Source organism: Pseudophryne corroboree, chromosome 8, assembly GCF_028390025.1.
Source record: "Pseudophryne corroboree isolate aPseCor3 chromosome 8, aPseCor3.hap2, whole genome shotgun sequence".
Classification (NCBI taxonomy): Eukaryota; Metazoa; Chordata; class Amphibia; order Anura; family Myobatrachidae; genus Pseudophryne; species Pseudophryne corroboree.
The window spans coordinates 456,245,686-456,262,828 of record NC_086451.1 but is presented as its reverse complement, the minus strand read 5'-3'; the positions used below and the strand labels follow the sequence as shown (position 1 = coordinate 456,262,828).

General features: G+C 45.5%; 1 protein-coding gene and 4 non-coding genes across 5 annotated transcripts in view; all 5 read right to left on the bottom strand.

The window, feature by feature from the left end:
* Positions 1-140: 140 nt before the first annotated feature.
* Positions 141-212, bottom strand: TRNAE-CUC (transfer RNA glutamic acid (anticodon CUC)). The gene has a single exon. It is a non-coding gene; the product is annotated as a tRNA-Glu (tRNA).
* A 525-nt stretch (positions 213-737) lies between these two features.
* TRNAE-CUC (transfer RNA glutamic acid (anticodon CUC)) lies at positions 738-809 on the bottom strand. Its single transcript has one exon. It is a non-coding gene; the product is annotated as a tRNA-Glu (tRNA).
* A 2,179-nt stretch (positions 810-2,988) lies between these two features.
* On the bottom strand, positions 2,989-3,060 carry TRNAE-CUC (transfer RNA glutamic acid (anticodon CUC)). Its single transcript has one exon. It is a non-coding gene; the product is annotated as a tRNA-Glu (tRNA).
* Positions 3,061-3,587: 527 nt separating this feature from the next.
* Positions 3,588-3,659, bottom strand: TRNAE-CUC (transfer RNA glutamic acid (anticodon CUC)). The gene has a single exon. It is a non-coding gene; the product is annotated as a tRNA-Glu (tRNA).
* An 8,385-nt stretch (positions 3,660-12,044) lies between these two features.
* The window catches only part of EXO1 (exonuclease 1), a 50,987-nt gene continuing 45,888 nt past the window's right edge, over positions 12,045-17,143 (bottom strand). The window contains exons 12-13 of the mRNA XM_063938333.1: positions 13,806-13,984; positions 12,045-13,694 (exon numbers count right to left, since the gene is read on the bottom strand). Coding sequence (XP_063794403.1) covers positions 13,688-13,694; positions 13,806-13,984 — 186 coding nt within the window. The 3' untranslated portion in view covers positions 12,045-13,687. The remainder of the gene's footprint in view (positions 13,695-13,805; positions 13,985-17,143) is intronic.

Below are 17,143 nucleotides of genomic sequence, written 5' to 3'. Positions count from 1 at the left end.
CCATGATCTGTTTTGACCACTCACACCTTCTCAAGTCTACTTAAAGACAATTTCATATGAGAAATGATGCTCTGAAGTGTAAGATTTTTTTACGTTTGATAAGTCTGTGTTTTCGTCAAGAACAGTGCGAAGACCTCCCTTTCCCTGACCGGGAATCGAACCCGGGCCGCGGCGGTGAGAGCGCCAAATCCTAACCACTAGACCACCAGGGAGTTATGAAGTAGGTGAACACTCCATGATAGAAAAGGAAGTTCTCTGAATGAAGTGCAATGGAATATGAGGAAAAGGGCTACTAGGAATCAGTTTTACAAGAAAGGAGAGGAAGATTGGTCATGTATAGCAATTTTCAAGTTTACCACACAGCAGTTTTGCTTCCTTGATGTATAGTACTGGCACCAAAAAAGATGATTTTGAGGAGCTAGATGTTGAGAGTTCCTGGCTACATTATAAATTGTACTGGTGCGAAAGAAGACATTGATGATTCAGATATCAAACATGGCCTGAATAGTTCTGACAAAATTCTCTTTTCTACAAGAGCACAAGTCTTTTAGTAGCAAAAATTCATTTAGAAAGACATCTCACCCTTTGTTATCAATTTCCATGATCTGTTTTGACCACTCACACCTTCTCAAGTCTACTTAAAGACGATTTCATATGAGAAATGATGCTCTGAAGTGTAAGATTTTTTACGTTTGATAAGTCTGTGTTTTCATCAAAAACAGTCAGAAGACCTCCCTTTCCCGGACCAGGAATCGAACCCGGGCCGCGGCGGTGAGAGCGCCGAATCCTAACCACTAGACCACCAGGGAGTGATGAAGTAAGTGAACACTCCATGATAGAAAAGGAAGTTCTCTGAATGAAGTGCAATGGAATATGAGGAAAAGGGCTACTAGGAATCAGTTTTACAAGAAAGGAGAGGAAGATTGGTCATGTATAGCAATTTTCAAGTTTACCACACAGCAGTTTTGTTTCCTTGATGTATAGTACTGGCACCAAAAAAGATGATTTTGAGGAGCTAGATGTTGAGAGTTCCTGGCTCCATTATAAATTGTACTGGTGCGAAAGAAGACATTGATGATTCAGATATCAAACATGGCCTGAATAGTTCTGACAAAATTCTCTTTTCTACAAGAGCACAAGTCTTTTAGTAGCAAAAATTCATTTAGAAAGACATCTCACCCTTTGTTATCAATTTCCATGATCTGTTTTGACCACTCACACCTTCTCAAGTCTACTTAAAGACGATTTCATATGAGAAATGATGCTCTGAAGTGTAAGATTTTTTACGTTTGATAAGTCTGTGTTTTCGTCAAAAACAGTCAGAAGACCTCCCTTTCCCTGACCGGGAATCGAACCTGGGCCGCGGCAGTGAGAGCGCCGAATCCTAACCACTAGACCTCCAGGGAGTGATGAAGTGGGTGAACACTCCATGATAGAAAAGGAAGTTCTCTGAATGAAGTGCAATGGAATATGAGGAAAAGGGCTACTAGGAATCAGTTTTACAAGAAAGGAGAGGAAGATTGGTCATGTATAGCAATTTTGAAGTTTACCACACAGCAGTTTTGCCTCCTTGATGTATAGTACTGGCACCAAAAAAGATGATTTTGAGGAGCTAGATGTTGAGAGTTCCTGGCTCCATTATAAATTGTACTGGTGCGAAAGAAGACATTGATGATTCAGATGTCAAACATGGCCTGAATAGTTCTGACAAAATTCTCTTTTCTACAAGAGCACGTCTTTTAGTAGCAAAAATTCATTTAGAAAGACATCTCACCCTTTGTTATCAATTTCCATGATCTGTTTTGACCACTCACAGCTTCTCAAGTCTACTGGACCGTGTCACTGAATGCCTTTCTGCCATCTCATCCTGGATGACATCTCGCCACCTCAAACTTAATATTTCAAAGACAGAGTTAATTATATTTCCACCGGCCAATAGTAGGTACCAACCTGATATCTCTATCACTGTTGAAAACTCGACTATCTACCCTACCCCACAAGCTCGCTGCCTAGGTGTCATCCTTGACTCTGATCTGTCCTTTGTTCCCCACATTCAATCTGTCTCAAGATCATGTTACATGCATCTAAAAAACATATCCAAAATACGACCATACCTTACACAAGACACTGCTAAAACTCTAATCCACGCTCTCATTATCTCCCGCATTGATTATTGCAATAGTCTCCTAACTGGTCTTCCCAAAACAAGACTCTCACCACTACAATCCATTCTGAATGCAGCGGCGAGGCTTATCTTCCTCGCTAGACGTTCATCGTCTGCAGATCCACTCTGTCAGTCCCTCCATTGGTTACCTGTACTCTACTGCATTCAATATAAAATACTTTTACTCACACACAAGGCCATTAACCAAACTACACCAACGTACATCACTTCGCTTATCACAAAATATCTCCCAACCCGACCTCTTCGCTCTTCACAAGATCTGCGTCTCTCATCCACACTCATTACTCGCTCCCACTCACGACTGCAGGACTTTCATCGGGCTGCACCCACCCTGTGGAATGCCCTACCGCGCACAATTAGACTCTCCTCTAGTCTCCAAACCTTCAAGCGTTCCCTCAAAACTCACCTCTTTAGGCAAGCGTATCAAATTCCTGAACCGCCCACATAACTTTCATAAACCTTCCTATCAAATTACATCCACTCTTTACAGTCCACACATATCCTCACGTCTTCTCATTCTATGCAATAGATAGCACCTTTCCTTGTGTACATATGCCTATTTCCCTATAGATTGTAAGCTTGCGAGCAGGGCCTTCCTACCTCTATGACTGTTATCATCTAGTTTGTTGTTGTTATTTCAAATTGTAAAGCGCAACGGAATTTGCTGCGCTATATAAGAAACTGTTAATAAATAAATAAATACTTAAAGACGATTTCATATGAGAAATGATGCTCTGAAGTGTAAGATTTTTTTACGTTTGATAAGTCTGTGTTTTCAGCAAAAACAGTCCGAAGACCTCCCTTTCCCTGACCGGGAATCGAACCCGTGCCGCGGCGGTGAGAGCGCCGAATCCTAACCACTAGACCACCAGGAAGTTATGAAGTAGGTGAACACTCCATGATAGAAAAGGAAGTTCTCTGAATGAAGTGCAATGGAATATGAGGAAAAGGGCTACTAGGAATCAGTTTTACAAGAAAGGAGAGGAAGATTGGTCATGTATAGCAATTTTCAAGTTTACCACACAGCAGTTTTGCCTCCTTGATGTATAGTACTAGCACCAAAAAAAGATGATTTTGAGGAGCTAGATGTTGAGAGTTCCTGGCTCCATTATAAATTGTACTGGTGCTAAAGAAGACATTGATGATTCAGATATCAAACATGGCCTGAATAGTTCTGACAAAATTCTCTTTTCTACAAGAGCACAAGTCTTTTAGTGGAAAAAATTCATTTAGAAAGACATCTAACCCTTTGTTATCAATTTCCATGATCTGTTGTGACCACTCACACCTTCTCAAGTCTACTTAAAGACGATTTCATATGAGAAATGATGCTCTGAAGTGTAAGATTTTTTTACGTTTGATAAGTCTGTGTTTTCGTCAAAAACAGACAGAAGACCTCCCTTTCCCTGACCGGGAAGCGAACCCGGGCCGCGGCGGTGAGAGCGCCGAATCCTAACCACTAGACCACCAGGGAGTGATGAAGTAGGTGAACACTCCATGATAGAAAATGAAGTTCTCTGAATGAAGTGCAATGGAATATGAGGAAAAGGGCTACTAGGAATCAGTTTTACAAGAAAGGAGAGGAAGATTGGTCATGTATAGCAATTTTCAAGTTTACCACACAGCAGTTTTGCCTCCTTGATGTATAGTACTGGCACCAAAAAAATAAGAATTTACTTACCGATAATTCTATTTCTCGTAGTCCGTAGTGGATGCTGGGGACTCCGTAAGGACCATGGGGAATAGCGGCTCCGCAGGAGACAGGGCACAAAAGTAAAAGCTTTAGGATCAGGTGGTGTGCACTGGCTCCTCCCCCTATGACCCTCCTCCAAGCCTCAGTTAGGATACTGTGCCCGGACGAGCGTACACAATAAGGAAGGATTTTGAATCCCGGGTAAGACTCATACCAGCCACACCAATCACACTGTACAACCTGTGATCTGAACCCAGTTAACAGCATGATAACAGCGGAGCCTCTGAAAAGATGGCTCACAACAATAATAACCCGATTTTTGTAACAATAACTATGTACAAGTATTGCAGACAATCCGCACTTGGGATGGGCGCCCAGCATCCACTACGGACTACGAGAAATAGAATTATCGGTAAGTAAATTCTTATTTTCTCTGACGTCCTAAGTGGATGCTGGGGACTCCGTAAGGACCATGGGGATTATACCAAAGCTCCCAAACGGGCGGGAGAGTGCGGATGACTCTGCATCACTGAATGAGAGAACTCCAGGTCCTCCTCAGCCAGGGTATCAAATTTGTAGAATTTTGCAAACGTGTTTGCCCCTGACCAAGTAGCAGCTCGGCAAAGTTGTAAAGCCGAGACCCCTCGGGCAGCCGCCCAAGATGAGCCCACCTTCCTTGTGGAATGGGCATTTACATATTTTGGCTGTGGCAGGCCTGCCACAGAATGTGCAAGCTGAATTGTACTACACATCCAACTAGCAATCGTCTGCTTAGAAGCAAGAGCACCCAGTTTGTAGGGTGCATACAGGATAACAGCAAGTCAGTTTTCCTGACTCCAGCCGTCCTGGAAACATATATTTTCAGGGCCCTGACAACATCTAGCAACTTGGAGTCCTCCAAGTCCCTAGTAGCCGCAGGTACCACAATAAGCTGGTTCAGGTGAAACGCTGACACCACCTTAGGGAGAAATTGAGGACGAGTCCTCAATTCTGCCCTGTCCGAATGGACAATCAGATATGGGCTTTTGTGAGACAAAGCCGCCAATTCTGACACTCGCCTGGCCGAGGCCAGGGCCAACAGCATGGTCACTTTCCATGTGAGATATTTCAAATTCACAGATTTGAGCGGTTTAAACTAATGTGATTTGAGGAATCCCAGAACTACGTTTAGATCCCACAGTGCCACTGGAGGCACAAAAAGGGGTTGTATATGCAGTACTCCCTTGACAAACGTCTGGACTTCAGGAACTGAAGCCAATTCTTTCTGGAAGAAAATCGACAGGGCCGAAATTTGAACCTTAATGGACCCCAATTTGAGGCCCATAGACACTCCTGTTTGCAGGAAATGCAGGAATCGACCGAGTTGAAATTCCTCCGTGGGGGCCTTCCTGGCCTCACACCATGCAACATATTTTCGCCAAATGCGGTGATAATGTTGTGCGGTCACCTCCTTCCTGGCTCTGACCAGGGTAGGGATGACCTCTTCCGGAATGCCTTTTTCCCTTAGGATCCGGCGTTCAACCGCCATGCCGTCAAACGCAGCCGCGGTAAGTCTTGGAACAGACATGATCCTTGCTGAAGCAAGTCCCTTCTTAGTATCTCTTGAAGTTCCGGGTACCAAGTCCTTCTTGGCCAATCCGGAACCACGAGTATAGTTCTTACTCCTCTCCGTCTTATAATTCTCAGTACCTTGGGTATGAGAGGCAGAGGAGGGAACACATACACCGACTGGTACACCCACAGTGTTACCAGAGCGTCCACAGCTATTGCCTGAGGGTCTCTTGACCTGGCGCAATACCTGTCCAGTTTTTTGTTCAGACGGGACGCCATCATGTCCACCTTTGGTCTTTCCCAACGGTTCACAATCATGTGGAAGACTTCCAGATGAAGTCCCCACTCTCCCGGGTGGAGGTCGTGCCTGCTGAGGAAGTCTGCTTCCCAGTTGTCCACTCCCAGAATGAACACCGCTGACAGTGTTATCACATGATTTTTCGCCCAGAGAAGAATCCTTGCTGCCATTGCCCTCCTGCTTCTTGTGCCGCCCTGTTTACGTGGGCGACTGCCGTGATGTTGTCCGACTGGATCAGCACCGGTTGACTTTGAAGCAGAGGTCTTCCTAGGCTCAGAGCATTGTAAATTGCCCTTAGTTCCAGTATATTTATGTGGAGAAAAGTCTCCAGACTTGACCACACTCCCTGGAAATTTCTTCCCTGCGTGACTGCTCCCCAGCCTCTCAGGCTGGCATCCGTGGTCACCAGGACCCGGTCCTGAAATGCCGAATCTGCGGCCCTCTAGTAGATGAGCACTCTGCAGCCACCACAGAAGAGACACCCTTGTCCTTGGAGACAGGGTTATCCGCTGATGCATCTGAAGATGCGATCCGGACCATTCGTCCAGCAGATCCCACTGAAAAATTCTTGCGTGAAATCTGCCGAATGGAATCGCTTCGTAAGAAGCCACCATTTTTCCCAGGACCCTTGTGCAATGATGCACTGACACTTTTCCTGGTTTTAGGAGGTTCCTGACTAGCTCGGATAACTCCCCGGCTTTCTCCTCCGGGAGAAACACCTTTTTCTGGACTGTGTCCAGAATCATCCCTAGGGACAGCAGACGTGTCGTCGGGATCAGCTGCGATTTTGGAATATTTAGAAACCACCCGTGCTGTTGTAGCAGTACCCGAGATAGTGTTACTCCGACCTCCAACTGTTCCCTGGACTTTGTCCTTATCAGGAGATCGTCCAAGTAAGGGATAATTAAGACGCCTTTTCTTTGAAAAAGAATCATCATTTCGGCCATTACCTTGGTAAAGACCCGGGGTGCTGTGGACAATCCAAACGGCAGCGTCTGAAACTGATAGTGACAGTTCTGTACCACGAACCTGAGGTACCCTTGGTGAGAAGGGCAAATTGGGACATGGAGGTAAGCATCCTTGATGTCCAGGGACACCATATAGTCCCTTTCTTCCTGGTTCGCTATCACTGCTCTGAGTGACTCCATCTTGATTTGAACCTTTGTATGTAAGTGTTCAAAGATTTCAGATTTAGAATAAGTCTTACCGAGCCGTCTGGCTTCAGTACCACAAATAGTGTGGAATAATACCCCTTTCCTTGTTGTAGGAGGGGTACTTTGATTATCACCTGCTGGGAATACAGCTTGTGAATTGTTTCCAATACTGCCTCCCTGTCGGAGGGAGACGTTGGTAAAGCAGACTTCAGGAACCTGCGAGGGGGAGACGTCTCGAATTTACAATCTGTACCCCTGGGATTCTACTTGTAGGATCCAGGGGTCCACTTGCGAGTGAGCCCACTGCGCGCTGAAACTCTTGAGACGACCCCCCACCGCACCTGAGTCCGCTTGTACGGCCCTAGCGTCATGCTGAGGACTTGACAGAAGCGGTGGAGGGCTTCTGTTCCTGGGAAGGGGCTGCCTGCTGCAGTCTTTTTCCCTTTCCTCTACCCCTGGGCAGATATGACTGGCCTTTTGCCCGCTTGCCCTTATGGGGAAGAAAGGACTGAGGCTGAAAAGACGGTGTCTTTTCCTGCTGAGATGTGACTTGGGGTAAACAAGGTGGATTTTCCAGCTGTTGCCGTGGCCACCAGGTCCGATGGACCGACCCCAAATAACTCCTCCCCTTTATACGGCAATACTTCCATGTGCCGTTTGGAATCTGCATCACCTGACCACTGTCGTGTCCATAAACATCTTCTGGCAGACATGGACATCGCACTTACTCTTGATGCCAGAGTGCAAATATCCCTCTGTGCATCTCGCATATATAGAAATGCATCCTTTAAATGCTCTATAGTCAATAAAATACTGTCCCTGTCAAGGGTATCAATATTTTCAGTCAGGGAATCCGACCAAGCCACCCCAGCGCTGCACATCCAGGCTGAGGCGATCGCTGTTCGCAGTATAACACCAGTCTGTGTGTATATACTTTTTAGGATATTTTTCAGCCTCCTATCAGCTGGCTCCTTGAGGGCGGCCGTATCTGGAGACGGTAACGCCACTTGTTTTGATAAGCGTGTGAGCGCCTTATCCACCCTAGGGGGTGTTTCCCAACGCGCCCTAACTTCTGGCGGGAAAGGGTATAACGCCAATAATTTTCTATCGGGGGAAACCCACGCATCATCACACACTTCATTTAATTTATCTGATTCAGGAAAAACTACAGGTAGTTTTTTCACACCCCACATAATACCCTTTTTTGTGGTACTTGTAGTATCAGAAATATGTAACACCTCCTTCATTGCCCTTATCATGTAACGTGTGGCCCTAATGGAAAATACGTTTGTTTCTTCACCGTCGACACTGGAGTCAGTGTCCGTGTCGACCGACTGAGGTAATGGGCGTTTTAAAGCCCCTGACGGTGTTTGAGACGCCTGGACAGGTACTAATTGGTTTGCCGGCCGTCTCATGTCGTCAACCGACCTTGCAGCGTGTTGACATTATCACGTAATTCCCTAAATAAGCCATCCATTCTGGTGTCGACTCCCTAGAGAGTGACATCACCATTACAGGCAATTGCTCCGCCTCCTCACCAACATCGTCCTCATACATGTCGACACACACGTACCAACACACAGCACACACACAGGGAATGCTCTGATAGAGGACAGGACCCCACTAGCCCTTTGGGGAGACAGAGGGAGAGTTTGCCAGCACACACCAAAACGCTATAATTATACAGGGACAACCTTATATAAGTGTTTTCCCTTATAGCATCTTAATATGTTATAATATCGCCACAAAAATGCCCCCCCCCCCCCCCCTCTCTGTTTTAACCCTGTTTCTGTAGTGCAGTGCAGGGGAGAGCCTGGGAGCCTTCCCACCAGCAGCTCTGTGTGGGGAAAAATGGCGCTGTGTGCTGAGGAGATAGGCCCCGCCCCCTTTTCGGCAGGCTCTTCTCCCGTTTTTTCTGGATTCCTGGCAGGGGTTAAATACATCCATATAGCCCCAGGGGCTATATGTGATGTATTTTTAGCCAGCATAGGTACTTTCATTGCTGCCCAGGGCGCCCCCCCCCCCAGCGCCCTGCACCCTCAGTGACCGTTGGTGTGAAGTGTGCTTGAGAGCAATGGCGCACAGCTGCAGTGCTGTGCGCTACCTTAAGAAGACTGGGAAGTCTTCAGCCGCCGATTTCTGGACCTCTTCTTTCTTCAGCATCTGCAAGGGGGCCGGCGGCGCGGCTCCGGTGACCCATCCAGGCTGTACCGTACTGTGATCGTCCCTCTGGAGCTAGTGTCCAGTAGCCTAAGAAGCCAATCCATCCTGCACGCAGGTGAGTTCACCTCTTCTCCCCTAAGTCCCGCGTTGCAGTGAGCCTGTTGCCAGCAGGACTCATTGAAAATAAAAAAACCTAACAAAACTTTTACTCTAAGCAGCTCTTTAGGAGAGCCACCTAGATTGCACCCTTCTCGGCCGGGCACAAAAACCTAACTGAGGCTTGGAGGAGGGTCATAGGGGGAGGAGCCAGTGCACACCACCTGATCCTAAAGCTTTTACTTTTGTGCCCTGTCTCCTGCGGAGCCGCTATTCCCCATGGTCCTTACGGAGTCCCCAGCATCCACTTAGGACGTCAGAGAAAAGATGATTTTGAGGAGCTAGATGTTGAGAGTTCCTGGCTCCATTATAAATTGTACTGGTGCGAAAGAAGACATTGATGATTCAGATATCAAACATGGCCTGAATAGTTCTGACAAAATTCTCTTTTCTACAAGAGCACAAGTCTTTTAGTAGCAAAAATTCATTTAGAAAGACATCTCACCCTTTGTTATCAATTTCCATTATCTGTTTTGACCACTCACAGCTTCTCAAGTCTACTTAAAGACGATTTCATATGAGAAATGATGCTCTGAAGTGTAAGATTTTTTTACGTTTGAGAAGTCTGTGTTTTCGTCAAAAACAGTCAGAAGACCTCCCTTTCCCTAACCGGGAATCAAACCAGGGCCGCGGCCGTGAGAGCGCCGAATCCTAACCACTAGACCACCAGGGAGTGATGAAGTAGGTGAACACTCCATGATAGAAAAGGAAGTTCTCTGAATGAAGTGCAATGGAATATGAGTAAAGGGGCTACTAGGAATCCGTTTTACAAGAAAGAAGAGTAAGATTGGTCATGCATAGCCGTTTTCAAGTTTACCACAGAGCAGCAAAAGTGCAGGTAAACCTCTCTCTCACTTCTTGCTCCATGACTTTATTTAGTATGAGCGGACTCTTATTAAGCTTTCAATTGTAAAACACTAACTTACTCTATAATCTAGTCAATTCCACAATAAATGAATAAATCTATTTTCGCAACAAGTTGCCATCCCACCAATATAATTGTTTTAGTCTCTCCCTCTAATGTTTCCCTACCATGGTCCTCCAGGCACACCAACAATCCAGATTTTAAAGATCGCCATATTTGACTACATGACGCACCTGGTTTGCTTGTGTTTAACAATCTGCATGGATATCATCAAAACCTGCACTGTTAGTGTGCCTTGAGGACCTTGGTTAGGAAAAAGTGCTAGAACGTAAGATCTCATGAGCAGGTCTCACTAACTTCATGCCTCAAACGGTTAAGTTTATCAGTTATCATTTTTGTAGACTGTTCAGCCCGTTAAGAGTTATGTGGTGCCATAACAATGATGGTGCTATGCTAATGCTTTTTTGGGTAAAAGTTTGAAGATGTATAAAATATCTCAGATTCCACTAAAATGTGTTTAGTTTGATTTTATAGAACACACAGGAAAATACCCAACAGTAGCATCAAAATAAACAAAGGGTTGCAGCACTCACAGTAACTTGGCACAATTGGTAAAGTAGCAAGGTGTGGAACTTAATGCATGGAGCAATACAATTTCTCACTATTACTTGAACCTGCTCCAGATTGCTGTCTATCATACCTCCTTGCTCTAGAACAGACATTTCCAAACTCAGTCCTCAAGGCACACCAGCAGTGCAGGTTTTAGTGATATCCAGGCTTAAGCACAGATGGTTAAATCAAAATAACTAATGTACTAATAAAGTCAGCTGTGCTCAAGAATGGGTATCAAAAATACCTGGACTGTTTGTGTACCTTGGAGGACTAAGGTTGGGAATGTCTGCTATAGAATGTGTGTAAATGGCACTGTTAAAGTGTTGTGTAGCACCTAGTTTTGGTTTTATTCTAGAAGCATATTCATTCTATTGTTCCTGGCAGAACGGGGGCAGGGCTTTTCTGCACATGCTCCCTAAAGGTGGGAGTGGCCAGTCAGGGAGGGGGCATGTCCTTGTAACACAATTCATCACTCTGCAAGTGCTGGGCTTCCCCAAGCTCTATCAACAATGTGAATAGATGCTCTGCGCATGCAACTACAATCTGAAACATCAACAACTCCAACCCGGGGGACACACCTGGCCACAGGTGGGAACGGCAGCATGCAGGCTGTATAAATCGCTCAGTGTGCTAAAACAGCCTAGCATGAACACTATGGGAGATACCCAATTACCTATGGTACATTACCACGGGTTATGAAATCACCCAGGGATTTCCTATTAGCCCTGATAAGCTGCAGCTCGTGCTGGCTTTTCAGGGTTTTTCGTACTGCGCCAAGTGCCGGTTCCCGACGGCTCCCGGTGCAGCGCTGACTTCCAACTCCTCGCTCACATGACCTCTGCCGGGGGATGCGGGTCACTGATCTGCCCCAGCACTAAGTGCCAGCTCCAGGCGCCCTCAATGCTGTCCCAGCGTGCTGTAGCAGGCATGGGACACTGCTGGTCGCTGCGGTTATGGGGGATTTTGTTTCATCTACCTTAGGCAGGCAAATTCAAATTCCCGGAAACAGACCAGTTTTCAAGTGAAAACGGTGCTGGTTTCACAAAACCCGTGTAGTTTTCGGGAGGAAAGGTTATATTATATAGACCCTAATTAGATAGCCTGTAAAAAAAACATATGCAAAACATTGGGGGAAAAAAGGATAAAAAAAAAATGTTTTTCACACTCCATGTTTTATCTCCTATAATAATAATTGAGATGGAGTCTCTTTTTAATGCCTTTTTTCGCCACCCACCCAGGCTGTCCTCTTAATAATCTGATTATTATAATAAAGTCCCTGCAAGAGGCAGAGCCTATGAAGAGGTGCTACAGCATAGCTTTTATTCATTATCATATTTTATGTACTACAACCCCATTTCACACTGATATTGTAAACACAACAGTAAAAAAATTTTTTTATTACATATGGAATATACAAAAAGCAGCACATATTTTACAGTTTATCTACAAATTTATACAAATGGATAGTCGCTGTAGAAACATTCCATAAAAGTGACAGTAAAATGTGATACATTTGTTTCCTGTGCACCGTTAGGTGTCTATACCAGTGGTTCTCAACTTCGGTCCTCAAGTACCCCCAACAGTTCATATTTTCCAGGTCTCCTCACAGGATTGCAACTTAAATAAATAATTAGCTCCACCTGCAGGTCTTTTAAAATGTGTCAGTGAGTAATGAATACACCTGTTCAACTGATAGGACACCTGGAAAACATGAACTGTTAGGGATACTTGAGGACCAAGTTTGGGAACCACTGGTCTATAGCAATGGACGTCTATCGGAGCTATTCAATTGTTTTTCTCCGATCAGACACGCAGAGCTTGAATAGGCGGCCAAAGTCTGGATCTGGGCGCCCAAAATGATGGACTTTAACACATTTTTCTTTCACCTCCTGCGGCTGCGAGACAAAAAATTGACCGCTCAGCTAATGGGCGTTTCCGATAGATGCCCATTCCTTTAGATGGCCAGCAGGTGGCGTGGAACACAATTGAATCTGCCACTAGGCAATTCATCAGTTAAACATCCCTCTCCTGCTGAGAGTTTGGTTTGGATCTTATGAGTAGTAGGCTACTTCTACCAGATTTTCTACACCACAGCAGAGATGAAGCGGTTATATAGAAATACGCCTATCACCAAACACACAAAAATGAAAATCGTTATTGTCACTAGTACCTCATTGTGACATCACAGAATTTGTTGATGGCTATCCCAGTAATAACCCTCCCAGTTTCATGAAAGGCATCACCAGGAAGTTGACACAAGAATAATTCTACTGTTCGGAGGTCACTAACTTCAGGACGGCTGGATTCAGTCTCAGCACAAGTATCAATGTTGTCCTTTAATAACAAACTGCATGGGTTATTTTTGACAGCAGGTTACCTAGAAAATCTGCCACAACCCATAAGAAGCAGATGTTTTCATTTTATAAAATTCTATGGGAATGTATGCAATATATATATTTTTTTTTCCACTCCATCACATTTTTGGAGTGCCCAGCAGCTTCATCAAGTTCTTTACTTGATTTAAATCATTCCATGTGAGCATCACTTTGCATGCTCCAAACGTGCAGTGATCTTTACACAGATTCACAGGATGCATTAATCCAATCTTACACTATCTGTGGCAGCATACAATCTTCATTGGGATGAACATAGATTAAAAAAAATTGAGCAATGAAACTAACAAATCCCGTTTCTTCCACTGTTCAAATGGGTGGGGGATATTTAGGTTCCTACTTCACTCAATACCAGGTGTCCTCAAAAGCGCATCTCATACAGTCACATTTTGTGGACTGTTACATTTTATTGTAGTAAATTAATATGGTTAAAATGGTGTAATAAAAGACTTCAGCCACCATTACCAAAAATACAGAAATTTCTGTATATAGATCTAAAAGTTCTCTATAGTATCGCTAAAGAGAGACAACGACCAATGGCCGGAAGTGAATGAGTATGTTGGTCACCAGCTGTTTCTTTCAGTCTTCGTGCATCAGATGTGCTCGATGAAGTCTCCTTAGTTTCTGCAACAATAAAAAAAATAAAAAAAAATATTAAAACGTGAACAGTGTAGGTCTATGCGGATGAGGGGGATATGAAAGGATATATCATATTGCAGCCTGTAAAGTTCTTACTTTTTAAAGCTGAAGTTTTTCCATAGGTCATTGATGGTGGATTGCAGACCTGGCTTGTTTTCATTGTTGAGTGAAGTTCTTGCCCTGCTACTCAAACCGCTGGCCTTTGCCGCTGCCAGTGGCCTCACTTTTGTACCAGAGCGTGAATCCAAAGTCTTTGGTTTAAGCAGTCCAGGCACCTGGAGACCAGTACAAGGAATTTCTTAATTCAAAGATTTACACAAAGCCAATCCAAGCTATTTAAACTTAAGTAACAGGATGTGTCCTATGATGAGAAAAGTAATAGCAAGCATTCATACAACTGCAACGTCCTCTATTATATCCCCTCTCCCACCTAGCCACACAACAGATTATTCTGTTGTACATTGGCCTAAAAAATAAGCTGTAACGTGCAATATGGGAAGAAAAAGTCAAATTCCCTTCTGTGAATCCATGGGTATATTGATGTTGGGGTAAAGAAGATCAGCACTTAAAATTGTATTCAACGTTTGATATTCTTTCCCTTTTCCATATCGCTCCCTGCAAGGTATGGTTATTTTTCGAACCAAGAAAGAATAGAGGAAAGGAACAAAGAGAAGGAATTTACACAAGAGCGTAAAGGATGGATGCGTAGAGTCCCCTAAGGGATATTTAGAAGATAAATATAACATAAGTCCAAAAATACTGCTCTCACGTACATCGAATCTTACAGATTTAAAACATTGTTGTAGAAACCATATGAGTAATGAATACAGGTTGTAGTTTGCGCTTCTGGTGAATTGCTTGTAAGAGAGATAGATGATTTTACCACTTATTTAAACAGCACACAAACATTCTGCAGCGCTTTACGGAGAACAGTCTCAACCCAATATCCAACTGATCCACACAATCAGCACTCAGTCCTCCAACCATAGAATGAACGCGTTGGGTACGGGATGCTGGCAATCGGCATCCCGATCACCAGAATGCCGGCAGCGAGGAGAGCGCCACAGGTTCTATTCCCCCTCTATGGGTGTCGTCGGCACCCATGAGTGGGAATAGCACTGGCGCCGCTGACGCCTTTCTGGCGGTCAGGATTCCGGCGTTGGTATTCTGAACACCGGGATTTTGACTGCATCCCGAATGAACACCAATCCTGACAATACTGGAAGATTAGTTCTACTCACCGAATGATGATCTTTGTTTCTGCGTTCGCTAAGGGAAACCTTTTGTTCCTCCCTGATGGTTGATTTTCGCCACCAAGTCTTTATGGTATTTCCCTGCAACAAATGCTTGAGTCTCCTGACTATAGAACTTTACCCAGCTCTTTTATTTCATTAATTTAAAGCGCAGCTTCTGATGCCTACCTAACATGAAACTGACATCAGTGACTGTGCCCAACCTCAAAGGCTGGCATACATTACCAGTGTTCTCCCCATAATTTTTTTCTCACCAGGCAGCATTATGTGGCAGGCGGAGGGAGAGGTGTGTGGATGCGTGTGAACCGGGACGCAGCAACCAAACGCTGCCACAGCAGGTAAGCAGCGCCCATCGTACACACTCTCTCCCCCCCCCCCCCCCCCCCCCATCCTGCACCTCACTTACTGTTTGGTGAGCACAGTAATGGTGCTTCCCTCCAGTGGTAGGGTGGGCCAGGTTTCAAGGTGGAACTGATGGCCAGCATCCTCCTTCCAACAGGGACAGATCTGACAGGGTGGGCACAACTTTTGGCCATATATCACTGCCAGGGGGACCGCCTGAGAAACATAGCGTGAAGAGAACCCAGCTTATCACAAATGGCAAAAGGTACTGTATGTCTCTGGTTTAGGCTATCTAATCTGAGCTACTCAAGAAACAGTAGATGCATCTTTGGAGACTGCTTAATGAATTGGCTGGACAAGTGAATAAGACTAGTGCAGTGTTCGCAAATACGCGCTATAGCGCGTATTTTACCCGACAATTGACAGTGGTGACTCAAAAAAATAAACCCGCAGGGTCCCACAGGACGCGCTCTGACCAATCAGCAGCGCTGTCCTGTGCTGTCAGTCACTTTAACTCTCCAATGGCAGAGGAAGGGGAGGAGACCATGGAGCGTGTGATCTCCCGCCTTCCCCTCTCTGCTCTGCACGGGACCCGTAACATCCAGCCCGCCGTATGTGGCAGGGGGCTGTCCACTCCGGCCGGGCATGAAGCTCTGCCACATCGGTTATCCGCAGGAGCCAGCGGAGGAAGCCATTTGCTGGGATCAAGACGGGGGAAGATGCAGCGGTAGGTGGCGGGACAGCAGGTGGCTGAGGGTGTGTGCTCTTGTGTGATAGAAAAGTGATGCGTGAGGGGATGATCGCTCCTTGTCAGCAGCTTGGCGGGATGGTCAGGGCAGTGCTGGCAGTGGCGTCTCCCTTGTGTGTGCCGGCCGGTAACAGCCATTCCCCTGACAGTACATGCATTACAGTACATGGGGGCAGTGTGGAGGAGGCCAGGCAGCGGGTCTCATGTGTCAGCGGTTGTAGATCATCGTGTCATTCAAGCTAGTATATAGTGTATTGTATAAGGTTTAAAGGCAATGTTTATCTTATGTTAACTCTTGACTGCATTTTCGTCCAAAAAAAGAGGTGATTACTGCAGATCAGTATGTTTTGAATGCAGTCCGTGGCCAGTGAGTCAAGCAGGTGGTGGCTGGGCTTGCTGTGGAAGGGGGGGGGGGGTTCCCGTGGCATCTGGGGACGACGACTGAGGGTCTGAGGTGATGGCTGCAACTTGTAAGTGCTGTACCCGGTGCAAAGTGTATAACGTGCTGTACCCGGTGCAAAGTGTATAACGTGCTGTACCCGGTGCAAAGTGTATAACGTGCTGTACCCGGTGCAAAGTGTATAAAGTGCTGTACCCGGTGCAAAGTGTATAACGTGCTGTACCCGGTGCAAAGTGTATAACGTGCTGTACCCGGTGCAAAGTGTATAACGTGCTGTACCCGGTGCAAAGTGTATAACGTGCTGTACCCGGTGCAAAGTGTATAACGTGCTGTACCCGGTGCAAAGTGTATAACGTGCTGTACCCGGTGCAAAGTGTATAACGTGCTGTACCCGGTGCAAAGTGTATAACGTGCTGTACCCGGTGCAAAGTGTATAACGTGCTGTACCCGGTGCAAAGTGTATAACGTGCTGTACCCGGTGCAAAGTGTATAACGTGCTGTACCCGGTGCAAAGTGTATAACGTGCTGTACCCGGTGCAAAGTGTATAACGTGCTGTACCCGGTGCAAAGTGTATAACGTGCTGTACCCGGTGCAAAGTGTATAACGTGCTGTACCCGGTGCAAAGTGTATAACGTGCTGTACCCGGCGCAATGTGTATAACGTGTTCTACCTGGTGCAAAGTGTATGACG